The following is a 16,425-nucleotide window of genomic DNA, read 5'->3' on the forward strand; positions in this document are numbered from 1 at the left end:
TATTGGGAAAAAAGAAATGACAGTTTGCCATTTTCAACTATATTCAAAGTTGGTATGTTGACATTAGCAAGGAATACATACCAGTTAGGAACTCTCGGCGTAGTGCTCCTTCATCAATGTCGTGTTCTCCAATAAAGGAAACAATTAGCTGGTTTTTGGGGGAAGCCTGCTTCTGTCTGGCCCGCTGTTTCAGACCTTTCTGGTAAAGGTCGTCCCTTGTCACATTATGTTAAAGGTTTTAGTGTTGTCAACTCTTTCTTGTAGGAACTTCAGGATGTCTGATAAGCTATTGACAACAACATTGTGTTTATTATTATTTATTTTAAAACCTACACATTAACACAAATGTTTGTAAAAATTCTAACCAGATTAAGTGCTTGGAAGAGTCATCCACATCCAGTATGATGCTGTTCAGATGTGGAAACAAACAAAAAAAAAAAGATTAAACTCTCATAACATATTGTGTACAACGTGCATGGGTAAAAACATGCACCTGTCCTCTTCCTCCTTCACCACAAAAGCTGGCATGCAGTTGTATAGACTCCTGAGTAAATTCTTATCACACAATGGACAGGAAACCTATTAAAGACATTTTTTTAAATCAGTGACCAACAATCATTGTTAAGTAAACAATAATGATTAACATGAAATGTAATTAAAATATTCTGTATATTGCTAACGTGCATGTTTGAAGTTTGATTTAAAGGGATATTCCACCCTAAGTGAAAATTTGTCTACTGTCTAAATTGGCTCCTGCAAATGTGTTACTTCTTACTTTTCATTTGCAGTCAACATGTTTATTGAGCTCAACAGGAATAGCTGGTATCATAATTTAGTAATTTTACAGTTTTGCACACAAAATGCTACTACCTCCCATTAAGTTACATGGTTTATTCTCATCTAAAGCAGACAGACTGCTGGCAGATAAGAATTACTGCGCTGGTTAAAACAATCCTTTTTCATTCACTTATCCAACTCTGGGGAATACGGCACTAGAAAACATTTTTGGATCTTTCCCTGACACATATCTAGCCCCTCATAACTCGATCCCCAGTTCCTGGATAAAACACCGGACATTTTATTCCATGTAGGACCCTAATCCACCTAGCTATGTGCCCCTGTTGCAATATTAAATGTGAGGAGTCGTAAAAAGTAGCATAACAAAACAATTTTATGGAATAAACTGCAGCTAGTAGCCTTGAAAAATAACTTACTTGAGCGTCTTGTTGGTTCTGGTCCATTTTGCTGGTGCAGGTGAAACTCTCGCTCCAGATCAGAGCGGGTATTAGCCAGGCTGTTAGTGCGCAGATGCGGCAGCCACACAGGAAAATCCACAGAGCGCAAAACGAGCGCACCCCAAAGAGGTTTGTTCCCGCCCAGTCCCACAAGTCTTTCTATTGGCTGAGCGGTTGCTAGGAGATTGTACTTCTAAGTTTTGAGCGAGAGCAGACAAGATCCGTGAGAGCAGGGGACAGACTTGTGGGAGGAGTTTTGATCCGTGTAGAGAAAAAGTTGTCACATGAGAAGACAATACCAGTGTAAGAAGGTTAAATCTGAGCGCAAAAACAAAGATTTGAAGGAGAACAGAGTGAATTTGAAAGAGAGCAGACATTTTGAGCGCAAGCATTACAAGTTTTGAGAGCAATAATATAAAATAGTATTCTGAAATTAAAAAGATGGTCTCTTGATATGAAATTCTGCTCTCAAATTGAAAGTTCAACTGCTCAGTTTCTGGCACTTTAATTCTTCCACGCCTCCAGAGTGCCAAAACTCCCAACAGCCGAGCGAGCAGAATCGGAAACCGAGCACGCAGAAAGGCTGCCACACGTGCAGTGAGGCTGCCGCACCGAGCGCGCAGTGAGGCTGCCGCGCGCATGTTTTCCTCTGCCGTGTGCTCGTTGGCCAACGAGCGCACGCAGGTTTGTCACTTGTGCACATCCTTGTGCGCTCACAGACACAGTTTGCTCCCTCTCAGTGTACAAATGACCTCCTCGCCATGTATATTTTCACTCATGAGGTTCTAACCTCCACGCGCGAGTCCCGTTCGCACGCGCGATGTGCACAATACGCGTGCACGGGTTTTGGCTACGCTTGCACGGGTTTTGGCGGAAACCTGACACCATAGACTGACAAGTGTGACAGATGTACTTGAGAACAGACAAGCTGGCAAAAGGATTCAGAGACCACATCAGTGGACAGACAGGTAAGCAGGGAGACCGGCATGGAGGTGAGTGATGGCAGAAGACAAAAGTGTGGCATTCACCAAAGTCCCCTGCAGTCATTGATCAGTAAAACCACAGAGGTGTAGAAATGACTCACCTGAAACCAGGTGAAAATCACAGCTGGAGGTCTGTCTTTGTTCATTTAGATACAGAATGAAAGATGGAGAGTAAGAATAAAAACTATATTGGCCTTCCCGTATTACTTATGTTGCTGTCTGTCATGCAGTCATTACTGGTGTGACACAGTGCAAATGAAATAGAAGTTGATGAATCCACACACATGCACAGGATCGGTACTGAGATGAGGGAGTGAACAGCACAGTGAAATGGCCTGTTCTGTAGAGTCATGTCATTTTTCACTCTGAATGTTTCTTTCAGTGTGTTGCTTTAACCCCAGTCTACCGAGGGAGACAATTTATCATTGCAATTGTTTTCCTGCCAGCTCTATTATTGGTTTCTTTGCTCTAAGGGGTTCTAATTTGCCGATATTTTTAAAAATGGTCTGCTTTCCTTTGCGAATAAAACAGAAACAATGAAAGGGCTGCATTTTATTTAAAAAAATATATATATATATATATTTTTTGTGGTCAGATTTAGATTTTAAATAAAATTTTAAAAAAATCTCATCAGAAGTAAAGGTTTAAATATTTTCTTTTAACTATTTCTCAATATCTGAGTATTTTCTTTCAACATGGGTCAAGTATTGTAGGGCATTATACACTTCCTGGCCAAAAAAATAAGTCACCTCCTGGATTTAACTAAGCAAATAGGTACGAGCGTCCTATTGCATAAAAGAAAGAAATAAAATGATCTTTTATATAGCACCTCTAAAGATAAAAATCACGAGGTGCTTCACAAGAACAAAAACATTCAAAAGATAAAAAAGATTAAAAATGAGATTAAAAATATGGTTAAAATGAGAAAAACTAAACGTGATTAAAAATGTAAGGAAAGGAAAAGGGGAAATCAGTGGATCCCGGAAAAGGCGTAGTTGGTAGGAAAAAAATCTAAATCGGCCGACTTCCGTAAATAACACGTGCTGACTGATTTCCGATCTACTCCTTTTAGAGCCGATCATACCAGCCGATCGTTAACTGCAGCCGACAGAGAACCTGTGTGTAGCTGCAGCATCACGCCTCCCTTACCCACATGCGCGCAGCTGCAAAAGTGTTGTTTTTACTCCGTCGGTGAGAGTGATGCAAAAGCTCCTTAAAATGTGTCAACACAGCAGACTTAATAAGACTATGAATAAACAAACTGCTTGGAGAGAGGGTTACAACCCTTTCCACTTACTGAACTGCCCTTCTAAATAAAACTAACACATGACATTACTCTCGTATAATTACCCCTTAAAACTGTTAAAATAAAGAAATATCATTAATAATAATAATGTTAATGATAATAAATCTCACAATGCACACATTTGTGAGATTTTTTGCTTTCCTGCACTATTTAGAGTGTTTAGAGCTTTTAATGTTATAAATCTGTTTGTTACCGATAGCAGCTACATTTAAGTGTTTCAGTTTTCTTTTTGAATGAATCATTGTGATGCTTCATGTTTCAGCATGTAGGTGTATATTCTCAGTCATCCTGGACATGATCATCTTAAGAGATTTAATTGAAAACATCTGGACTTTTCTGGTTATTACCTCTCATCCGAGAGACATTTTCAGCTCTAAACCTTGGATTGTGAGCAGGAGGCTTAGAAGTTGTGGTCTTATCTTATCCTCAAGGCCTTTGTCTGTCTGTGTGTGCTGGGTGCACGGCTGCTTCTGCATTTCTCTGGAAACTGAAATTCACTTAAATGGATCTCATCAGCTGGTCTCTCAACGCGATTGGTAAAATTTTTTCAACGATGAGAACGGGAGGAGGGTCTCCTGGATGTCCTGCCGGGAGCCACCCAGTTGGACACATCATGGACTCCTGGAAACAGTGGAACTTGATTTGCCTTTCTCAGCTGTCTGTGGAAGACTCCGAAGATGTGTGGATATTCGTGGTGTTGGTGTGAGGTTTCCTGCTCATTGGCCTTGGAGGCTACCTGGCTTACCGGAAAATTAACGAGCTGCTGAGGAATATTGGCCTGATCGCGGAGCTCAGAGATGGTTTGCACTTCGCTGTGAATTCACAGACTCAAATAATTGTCAAGATGAATCGTAAGCTTGGGACTTTGGCGGAGATTCATTCTTTGGCACAAAAGATGGATGCCAGCAAGGAGAAAGTGGACGAATCAGCATGGATTGGGATAGATTAACGTCCATTATTGGGATTTTGAGAGGTTGAGGACCAACAAACTAAGACAGAGAGGAAATTATCTCTGTCTGGACCAAAAACAATTTCTAATCGGAATCTGGCGTCCTTGAGCCTGCAAAGCTACAACGAAAACTCCCCCCTCAGAAGATATGTGGAATGTGCCGTCGCTATGGCAACTCAACTCTGTCTCCTTTCCCAGCCTAGGCATGACAGCGGGAAGGCCGCTGAAATGTTCCAGGGTCACTGCAACCCTCCAACCCTCAAGGCTCCTCCCCCCATCCACACTGAGGTGACATGCGCTGCTTCATCGTGGCTGCAGGAACTGAAATGGGGATATTCCCAACCCACCACCCCTCCTAGTGGACACTTATGTTGTGTAATGTCTGAAGTCTGTTGCATATCTGTCTGAGGTGTTTTTTTGCTGAGCAAAGCTGCCCTCCTGGTGGGAGGGTAACTCTGAAGTGCCTTTTTTCCCTCCACCTGAACCAATCCTAATGTAAGCCTTTTATATCTATTAAGGTAGCGCGACTCAGGGTTGCGAATGACCACAGTCACCAATTCTTGTCATGTGTCTTGCCCATGTATGTCTGATCTCTGAATTGTGTGTACTGAAACTCTAATTTCCCTCTTGGATTAATAAAGTATCTTTGATTGATTGATTGAAAAACAAACAAACTAATTGTGCTGCAAGTCTTTTTTTTCTCTTTAAAAAAATAAAAAAATATTTTTCTAAATCAATACAGGCCATTTAAAGTGATTTTATTGTTCCTTTATTCCCAGTTCATGTAGCCTGTTGAACTCATTATGACTTCATAGAAAATCTATGGCCAATCCATGTGATCGGTATCGGTATTCTGCACTCTTGGAAATCGGTATCGTGATCGGCAGCAAAAAACCTGATCAGAGCATCCCTACCTATTGCCAGGGAAAATACACACCATCAGTAAAAACAACCATGTTAAAAGACACCTTTCCTGGTCGTGTAAAAGATGTTAGTCTGTTTGAGAAGGGTCAGATCATCGGCATGCATCAAGCAAAGAAAACATGATAAATGACCCACACCCATGGCGCCTTTTAGAGTCAGATGACTCCAAAGTGCTTTACACTACAGTGTATCATTCATCCATTCATACACACATTCACACACTGATGGTGATGAGCTACATCGTAGTCACTGCTGCCCTGGGACACACTGACAGAGGTGAGGCTTCCGAGCGCGAGCGCCACCAACACTAGCAGGTGGGTTAAGGTTGGTTAAGTGTCTTGGCCAAGGACACAACAGCAGAAATCTCTGCTGGGAGCCAGGATTGAACCTGCAACCTTCAGATTACTGGACAACCCACTGTACTTCTTGAGCTACTGCTGCCCTAAACATCAAAGGAGATTGCAAAAACTACTAAAATTGGGTTAATAACTGTCCAATGCATTATTAAAAACAGTAAGGAAAGTGGGGACCCCATTGTCTTTGAGGAAGAAATGTGGGTGGAAAAAAACCATGAATGATTGTGTTACGCGGTCACTTAAACTTTTGGTCAAATCAAACAAAAAAAAAAAACAACAGTAGAACTCAGGGCTATGTTTAATCGTGGAAGTTAGACCATTTCCACACGCGCAATGCGAAGGGAACTCAAGGGATTGGGAATGAAAAGCTGTGTAGCTGTAAAAGAAAACCACTAATCAGTGAGGTAAACCAGAAATAAATCTTCTATTTGCTAGGGAGCATAAAGATTTGACTCTGGAGCAGAAGGTCATGTGGTTTGATGAGTCCAGATGGACCCTGTCCCATAGTGATGGGTGCATCAGGGTAAGAAGAGAGGCAGATGAAGTGATGCACCCATATTGTACAAGCCTGTTGGGGCAGTGCTATGGTTGGTGCAGATGGTCAGGTCTAGGTTCAGACTCCCAGAATGAGGTCAGCTGACTACCTGAAAATACTGAATAACCAGGTAATTCCATCTTCCCTGATGGCACAGGCATATTCCAACATGACAATGCCAGGATTCATCGGGCTCTAATAGTGAAAGAGTGGTTCAGGGAGCATGAGACATAATTTTCACACATGGATTGGCCACCACAGAGTCCAGACCTTAAGCCCATTGAGAATTTTTGAGATGTGCTGGAGAATGCTTTGTGTAGCGATCAGACTCTACCATCATCAATGCAAGATCTTAGTGAAACATTGATGCAACACTGGATGGAAATAAAAATTGTGACATTGCAGAAGATTATGAAAAAAGTGCCACAGTGAATGCACACAGTAATCAAAACTGAAGGTGGTTCAATTAAATTTAAGAGTGTGTGACCCATTTTTTTTGGCTGGGCTGTGCATTTGTTTTATGACTTTTGTTTGACTGCTTTCTCTAATAGGAACACACTTTTTTTTTATCTGGCTAAGCAGCAAAACAAATAAATAAATAAATAAACAACTAATCAAACAACTTGGCTAACGTTGTATAAAAGTAATGAATGAAAATAAGATATTTGGTATTTGTGTCTTTGATTTTTAGGGGCCTCTTGTCAGTAGGCAGCTAATTTTCTGTATTTGCAGACTGCCTAACTTGCGTTAAGCCTGTGCCATTCCAGATTGTCAGCTGCAAAGTAACATATTGTGGCAAACAAACATGTTGCCTTTAAGCATTAATGAAAAAACATTTCATTTTACGCAAAACTGTAAAACTTGCCTAATAGGCTGCTAATTTTTAACCACAGAGAGTGTTTCAGGCAGAAAGCCAGATGCAGCAGTAATGGTGTGAGGAGGCTTAGGCTTTTCAGGATTGTTTACTCGCTGTGACATTTGTTATTCATAGGATGTGGAGCGCCACAAAACTATCATAGCACTAACACAGTAAGGAAATGCTCATATAAACCAATTAGTGGGCTTCTGACTAGAATATCCTCTCCTAAATGTGGTATTTTTGGGAAAAGACGTTACATTATGTTAAGTGGAGGTTAGTCACAACCTGACACACACACACACACACACACACACACACACACACACACACACACACACACACACACACACACACACACACACACACACACACACACACACACACACACACATCTGTCTTTCTATCATAGTGGGGACCCTCCATTGACTTCAATTCATTTTTGTGATTCCACTATGCCTAACCCTAACCCTAACCCTAACCAGTGCTGATCTATTCCTAACCCTAACCTTAACTAAAACTTAATTTACACCATTCCTCTTACTGGTATAGTAAGCTTCTGGTAAGCTTCTAAAAGAAGTGAGGACCCAAAAAAATGTCCTCACTTTGAAAAATGTCCTGACATTGTAGGGAAAAGGATCAAAGTGTTCCTCAATATGTAGTATGTACAAGAACACACACACACACACACACACACACACTGTATGTGCGCTCCTGGTCATCTGGGTATGATTAGCAGAAGTAATGCATCGTGTTAAATAGACTTTCTACTGCACCTCACTACAAACACTGACCACAACACACTCCTGTGCACACACGCTTTTATCACTGCACCTGCAAGAAGTGTGAATTATATCTATTTCTCTTTTAAATACAGAAGGTTACGTGGAGCTGTGTGTGTGCACATTACTCTTGAGTGTGTGTGTGTGTGGTTGTTTATGTCGTTGGCTAATATCAGGTTGTTTTTCTTAACGAATGATTGCTGTCGACTCGGCAGCCATCAGAGACATATGGAAGTCCTTTAGTGCAAGTGCTCCTTACTCAACCGGTCCGCTCTGTTTCTGATGACTCTCCTGTGACAGATTTCTCCTGCAGTTTTGAGAACTAACAAAGAAACCCAAGACCCAGTGTTTTTAGTATCATCATTGTACATTTTACCCATTGAAAAATCATTCATCACATCATATACTTTATATATATCTATTGATAAACATGTGGTGCAATAGAAAAAAAACTGATCAATAAAAACTTTGATAAAAAGTTTCTTTTTTTATTCATTAAAGCCCATAGCTTCATACTAAAGTCAGTATTTACTCCCAACAATCAAAAACACCGACCCAGGCAAGCGCCGTCACAAAGCCCTCCCCTCCCAAATCTTAGCAGAGCAGGAGACTTAAACAAGATGTTACAGCAAGGAGAGACGGAGGAAATTGCTCCAAAAAAGGTTACAGTAGTTCACCAACCTGGAAATATTTGATTTTTACAAGTCTGACAAAAAACAAATAACGATCCTTTGTAAAAAATGTGCAGAGAATCACTAACCAAGATTGGTAACACAACCAACGTGTTTTATCATAAAGCATTGACATAACATGGTCAGGGCTACTCTAAAAACATTTTATACATTTTTTTTAATAGTTAATAATAACTGTTAAGTCATTCACTGCCAGCAGTTTTCTGAACAGAAAGCCTCTGACTGACAGTGCTTTAGAACATTTTTACAGTTTTTTGCATTATGAAGAATCAGCGTGTTTCCAGCCTTTTCCGTTGTTTCACAATCCGTTGTTGAAGCTTTTACAGTTTGCGCCTCGCTTAAGGCATAGCAGCACTCCAAAACGATGTCCTAAATCATGGAGATATTGTCTGCTTCCTGATTAATGATTAAAGTCCCATAGTTGTTACACACACTGGCGTGGTGAAAATTGTCCTCTACATTTGACCCATCCCCATTGGGAGTGGTGAGCTGCAGACACGGCCACGCTTGGGAACTAATTGGCGGTTTAACCCCCCAATAACCTCTTAAAGCTGAGTGTCAAGCGAGGAGGTATTGGGTCCCATTTTGATAAAGCCTTTGGTATGACCCGACCGGGATTTGATCTCCGATCTCCCAGTCCCAAAGCGGACACTCTACCACTAGGCCACTGAGCTAGTATGATCACGTGACGTGACACACACAGGTGAAAATCCCAGTTAAAAAACACATTTGACAACTTTAGTCCTATGCTGAGGGACTTTTGTTATATGGGGAGAAATTTAGGGACATGAGAAATCTACACGTGGTTTATCATTCTATAGGTGACTTGGATGTCAAAAAGATGTTTGCGTTGTTCTTGATGAATAAAGGCAGCCTGGATTGTCTAATATAGCATACCAGAAGCCTGTGTAGTCTCTGACCTGCTTTCTATGAAGATTAGTAATGTTGTAATGGCCACGGAGAAATTGTTCTGTGAAAAGCTGGTATAACATGTCATAGGCATAGACACGCCCCCCCTTCCATTTGTATATCCCAAATTACTTCAATGTCGACAAAATATAAATATTGGTCACGGTAATGCCAACCGCAGAACAACACATGTCCGAGTCACTGCTAACACTAGCTGAGATACTGTTAATGCTAGCCTGAGTTGCTGCTAATGCTATCCAGGGCTACTACAAACACTTGCCCATGCTATGATTAACTCATTCGCTGCCGGCCGTTTCCTGATCGGTAAAGCCCTTCGCTGCCAGCGTTTCTCACAGTTTTTACTGCTTTTTTTAAGAGTCACAGAACGTTGCGCGCTAGGATGATGTCGACCCCAAAACAACCAAAACAAAGCGGAGACTCTCCTCTTATATTAGGAAGAATCAGCGCGTTTCGAGCTTTATCCATTCTTTCATAATCCGTTGTTGAATTGTGATCGGCAGAAGCTTTTCCGTTTCGCGCCTCACTTTTTTTACAGCAGCGGCCCAAAACGATCTCCTAACACAGGGATTTTCTGCTTTATGATCACATGACATGTGACGTATTCGGATGAAGATCGGCTTTAGAACTGAGATATTTGTTCTCACGGGGCGGGAGCTCGTTCCGATGCCCACACAGTAAAAAAATGCAAATGACTACTTTAGTCGTCATTGGCAGTGAACGGTTGGATTTAAAATGACAACTTTAGTCATTAATGGCAGTGAATGAGTTAAGGCTAGCCCAAGTTACTGCTAATGCTAGCCTGGACTTGTACACAGAGTTTTTAGCTTCAGGCAGTATAGAGCCATTGGGGTAAACTGGCCAGTCAACACACAGCTCATTTATTATTCATTTTCTAGCCTAGTGGGTGGGGCAAACCAGTCTTTCCAATGTAGGGCTTTATAATGGAGTTGTGTTTGACCATTTATCAGGTCTCTTAAGCATTTTGAACCCCAACAAAATTTTATATTCTATATAAAGGCTCAAAGAGTTGTTGTAGGACACCTATTATTCTGTTATAGGTGAAGTTACACTTGTAAATGCCAACATCCAACAATAAAATTAAATATCAACAATATTGAACACTAGCATTTGTGTTCCCATTACTTCAAGTCTTCTCCCTTTTCCTGTTTATTAATTCATTTTTTCCCCATCCCATCTGTTCCTTAGTGCTTCCTCGCAGTCTCTTATTTCCAACTTCGTTTCTCTTCTTACAGCTTCCTTCTGCCAATCCTCTCCATCTTTTCTTCTCTGATTCTTCTTTTTTTGCTTGTGCAGCTGCGTCACCACACACACACACACACACACACACTGAGATCCTACAAATTCCCATTCTGACCACTGTTTCATAGCCATAAGGTAGACAGACTCGTTTACACTGCTGTAATTGTTCCTGACAGCCGATATGTCCCATGAAAGTAATTGGGATGAATGAGGATACATATGTGAGCATTAATGTGCATCGGGAGCTGATGCACAGTGACTGAGACCAGAGGAATTTAATGGCAAAGAAAGCAAAAAGAAAGAGTGTGAAGCAGAAGATGAGGATGTGAGGCCAGCAGGGGGAGAAACGATCAGTGCTCTATCTCCTCTGTGAAAATCTGGAGATGTTTAACTGGCTTTTACACTGTCTTCAGTTCTTTGACTATACAGTTTATCATCACCATCATTTTAAAGTCCTCTCTAGTAATTTTTATAAGAGATGACAGAAATGTGCAGAGTTAAAGGGTCCAAATGAAAGACAGGGGGAGTGGCAGAGTGGCCCAAGAAGGATAGTATGGTTGAGTAGCTTTAGAAGAATGAGGAGGGAACGTGATCTCTGTGCTTGTGTAACTCAGATCTTCTTCCTGTTGTTCCTCCATCTCTCTGCTGGTTGAAGATAAATAATGGACCCAGCCTGATCAGCACGACAGTGACGAATGACACTGCCAACATCACAGCACTTTTAAAAGAGACATATTTCATAAGCTGACATATTTTTCTGAGATCTTAATGAAAAATCTGTGAGATGCTGTAATGAAAACATGACTGGGTCATAGTACCAAGGCACTTGTATTCTGTCTTTTTCAGTTTTAGGTTGCAGCCACTCAACCTTTCTCTTTGGTGATGTGTTTCTCTTCTGAGAAGAGTCTAAAAAAATTGTAGGCAAATTGACAAACTTGCCTTCTAGAGGCTGCTGGTGAATTTCCCTTTTAAAAATCTAAATCAAATTAATCAACTTTAGTTCATATGTGGCAAGACCATTGGGGCATTTAAAGGTTCTACTTGTTAAAAACATCAAAGTGGGAAAAATAAAATGCATCAGCTGAGATGTAAAACATAAAACACTCATTCTATTATTAAGTAATGTGAATCATTTAACTGCTGACAAAAAAACTGTAATAAATACACAGAAAACTGCTGTTCAAAGTTGCAAATAATAGACACCATCCAGTGCAACCAAGTTAGCTGACTTTTATATCACAAAATGACTGAGAAACAATTCTAATATAAATAAAGGGGGGGGGGGATAGATTTCTGTGGTCTTTTTTAAATTTTACTCCCATTGCATCCTTCCCCACAGATTACTGTGCAGGGGTCTCATTTATCAAACATTGCGTAAAATCGTTACTGAAACCGTACTTAAGCTCAGCAAAAAAATGTACTGAAGCCAAGAAGGTTTGTGACTTATTAAACACGGAGTACGCACAGCTGCACGCAATCTCCGCTTCATAAATCGGAGACTAACGAGAGTGTTTCTCAGCTGCATTTTAGTCACATCCCACCCTCACCACGCCCACTTACTGCCATAAATAGTCAATGCAAAGTGCCTTGTGGATCTCATGCATATACATAAGCCGGCTGTTGCAGCGCTCCGCCAATGACGATGGCGACCGTAGAGCAAGGCAGATCAAGGAAGCGCAATTTCACAGAAGCAGAAATTCAGGTGCCTGTGGGTGAGGTGGAGAAATGAAAGGACGTGCTGTTGCAAAACAAATAAGAGAAAATCCACGGAGTGGCACAGCGCTGCTGAAGCCATCAATGTTGAGAATTCTTCAGAGAGATCTGTGGCAGGTATAAAAAAAAAGGTCCAATCAGGGTTCGATCCCCAGACTCCCAGGTGAAAGTCACGCGTGCTAACCAGTCAGCCAAACAGAGATCTCCCTTGTCCAAGTAGCCAGGGCGCATGATCTATCGGGTGACAGTGACAGGACAAACACTGTCATAGACGCATGACTTTCTGTCTCAATCTGTCCCCCTGTCCGTATTCTGCGCTTCAGGCTGTGTGTGTGTGTATGTGCGTGCTTGTGTGTGTGAGTGTGCGCGCATGTGTGTGTACGCGTGTGTGTGTGTGTGCATGTGGGGTTCTTGTTCTGTGTGAAAACGAAGTAGTACAAGTGATAATGCTGCAGGATTTCATAATTTTATCCTTCTCAGCAGCAGCACTGCAGGTGCTCTCCATGTCCAAAATGTGCATAAGCCAGGTCCTTAGTCAACTTAAAGTTGCACACATTTTTCCGCTAAGTTTTCTTTCATAAATCCCAAAGTTTGCGTGGAAAGTAGCTCACGCAGTCTTCCGACCCCGTTTTGTGCGTAAGCAATCTTGATAAATCAGGCCACTGTTCATTAGGGGTGTAACTGTGATTCTCCACTGCATTCTCATCTATCTCTTCAGCTGCTTTAGCTCTAGCTTGAGTCTTATCTCTTGTAACAAGTGGCACAGATTACCATTTAAGCCAAAGGTGTCTGTGGCATTTACAGTGATGTCATTTTGAAATTAGAGGTTAGTTATAGCATTGGTAACAACCACTCTTCGATTTCAGGAAAATAGCTGAGACCGTTAGGTTTTGCCGTCAGAGAGCACAGAAGTTATGTATTTTTGCATATAAAGTCTTTAATTTTCTCAATTTATATTTAGAGCGCAGATTAATCATTACTGGTTGACCTTTCTTAGAAGTGCCTCATAGTTAAGTCCTTCTTAAACTTCAGTACAAGTCCTTAACCCACCCACAAGCTGGAAATTAGTTGCTACAGTTTTTATCCTTCACATGATGCTAATAATGCAATTTTTATGTTGGATCTTGAGTGAAAGAGTTCATTCAAAGACTTCTTGAAAATAAAACCCTTAACATTTTACCCAAGCACATTTACTCTATTCTAAATTCATAATCCTCATCATACAATGATGATGATGAATCCCAAATTCTTGCTAAAGAACAAAGGCTGTGGAAAAAAAGGTGTGAGCATGCATCTTTGGGTGTGGAAAAAGATTTGCCTGCTTCAGACTAAATACAGCTCACCCAGGAGAGGGTTTAAGAGCCGTTAAGGCGGCTTATCCAGCGCTCACACACACACACTCTCACTGGAGTCTCATAAATCTGAAGGCTCACACACATGACAACAGACCAACACAAATGTGCACACAAAAGGATTCTAATAGTTGTTTTGATGTTGCATCATGGCATCATGGTTGTGCTGATTAAGACATACCAATTCAGAGAGAATGGCAGGTCTAGCAACATGCACAACTGACCAACAGTCTCAGCATAGGAAGTTAAAAAAGAGCAAGTTGGGTTTTCAGTGATCATTTTAAAGCATTATCCTCAAAAGATACATTAAAACTCAGGTTCTACCAAAAAGAATAAAAAAGAAAAAGAGAATGTAGATGTGGGAGTGTTGTTGGGATTTTAGTATTCATGTTAGTCATGTTACACAGGCTTTTAAAATAACTGGTTAACTGGTTAGTGTTAAGCTTGGTTTATGCTTGACGCATTTACTTTCCGCTTGGTGATGCGGCTCACGGATGGAACGCGATTCACAACTTGCAGCGTTTATGGTTCATGCGGCTTGTCTCTGCGGTGAGCCAATATTCTCCCAAGCTGTAGGGGGCAGCATGGAGCTCTACGGCATGCATCCAACACTACACCATAGTAGAAGTAAAAATTACTGTTGTTTACAACATGGCATTCCAGCATTTATAACAGCGTCCTCGTCTTTTCCGACAGTGCGAGCTATTTCTCTCCAAGAATTATTAACAACATGTTGATCACGGTGATCTTTGAGAGCTGTATCATACAAATGTCTGTATTTACGAACCTCTGCCATACTAGTTCTTGCCAGTCCGCCATGTTTTTCCGCGTCCACCGTCCGCGTGGTTAGAAAATTTCCTAGGTGCAGCCTGTGTGAGAAGGTGCTCCCCTGTCTACTGTGTGATGGAGGGGGTGCTGGTCATTGTCCATGATGGATAATCATCTCCACCTCATCTCCACCATGGAGACAACTAATTGGGACAACTTGCACACATGGGCACATACTGTGTGCTATAGCCCACCCAATCAAATGGCTTCCCTTTTAAAAATAAAAATAAAATAAAAAGCTTGCCCATTTTTATTAGGCCCGGCTGAAAATTAGTTTATGAGTTTGGACATTGGACAAATGAGCCACACTACCAGTGGCCGCCAAATACTTTTGTCCTATAAGTTTTTGTCCATTTTGCCCAGACCATGCTCTGCATGACATGAATACACATGTATATAATGTATAGGTAATAAATGTGATTGTTTTCAAAGTAAGAACATTTCATAGAGTTGTATTGGTTTGTTGTAATTTGTACTTGGTATTTCTGTCCATGTGCTTTTGAGATGATGTCTCATCCTGTCAAGGTGGTTATGGCAGCCATGTTTATTGATAGCTTTGAGTCACTTACCATTTAACACACATAAACCAAGATTTCACAATGTGACGTGATCTCTGTCTGAATCTGCAGCCACAAAACAGTTGATTTTAAACATTTTCAGAGTATAAATATAGAAATGATAGAAAGGTTGTTGGTATGTTTGACCACATATTTTGCCCTGGACGTATAATTTGGTCAGTGACCTTTCATGTAAAATTATTATTATGATTTTTTAGTCTGCTCTCGTGTTAGTAGTCTCATTTTAAAATACATCAAATGCTAGAAATGTATTCTGTGTTCTTTAAAAATATATTCATTTATTTTTTTCTCTTTCAGAGTGACCAAGTGTTGGTTTGGTGTGAGAACCACAGACGCTGCACTCAGGTAATTACAATATGTAACTACTGCATGTTATCAGCGATAACCACAACCTCAGACCAATGACCAATGACCTGTTTCCTTTTCACAAGTTAAAGGATGAATGTGGAACAGTTTAATAAAAAAACTATGTTTTATAAAAATAATACCTCCACAGGGCATTTAGATGTGTGCAGAATGAAGGTACAGTATTTGCTTTAAAAGCTATTTTTATTTTGAGGGGCAGGGCACTGGGTTTATGTTTACATCTACCAGCCAATAGAGGGCGCCATTGCAGGTTGCCAAACTGTCCGCTCGGCATAGCGAGGTTGGCACTGTGGGAAATGGTCAAGCAGCTGCTTCTGAGCCCAGAAGATGTCATTATCGTTCTCAGAAGAGGAGCATTCATAACAGATCTACAATCAGAGTGAGTTCAGGTGAAGCCTACAACAGATGGATCCAAATAAAAAAAATTCACATTTCGGCAGCAAACCTGGTATCCCAATGGCTGGAAACCTTGTTCTATTGCTGCAACTACAACTTGCACACACTAGATGTCACTTTGGCATTCGTGTTCCATATTCCACCTTTAATTAAAGCAACCATACAAAAGCATGACTCCAATTAGGGGTGCACTGATTGCAGTTTTTGGCTGATCACCGATCTTGAGTAAACCTGACTTGCCAATACCGATTTCGTCTTAACTAAAAGCAGATTAAGGTTTCAATATCCTTTTACTGTGAAAACCAATATGAATACTCATGAAACAATACCAGTTTCAACTGTACATGAGGTAATGTTCCCAGAACATATTTAGCATTGCTGTTT

At 40.8% G+C, this 16,425-nt stretch overlaps 1 protein-coding gene and 1 long non-coding RNA gene across 2 annotated transcripts in view; one reads left to right on the forward strand and one right to left on the reverse strand.

Moving 5' to 3' along the window:
- anos1b (anosmin 1b) overlaps nt 1–16,425 on the forward strand; it is an 86,289-nt gene that overhangs the window by 22,677 nt on the left and 47,187 nt on the right. The window contains exon 2 of the mRNA XM_015970958.3: nt 15,577–15,624. Within this exon, the coding sequence (XP_015826444.3) occupies nt 15,577–15,624 (48 nt within the window). The remainder of the gene's footprint in view (nt 1–15,576; nt 15,625–16,425) is intronic.
- LOC139071574 (uncharacterized) lies at nt 82–584 on the reverse strand. Its single transcript, XR_011521419.1, has 3 exons — nt 494–584; nt 366–407; nt 82–286 (listed from the first exon to the last, which is right to left on the reverse strand). It is a non-coding gene; the product is annotated as an uncharacterized lncRNA (long non-coding RNA).

The sequence above is a fragment of the Nothobranchius furzeri genome, chromosome 8, assembly GCF_043380555.1.
Source record: "Nothobranchius furzeri strain GRZ-AD chromosome 8, NfurGRZ-RIMD1, whole genome shotgun sequence".
NCBI lineage: Eukaryota > Metazoa > Chordata > Actinopteri > Cyprinodontiformes > Nothobranchiidae > Nothobranchius > Nothobranchius furzeri.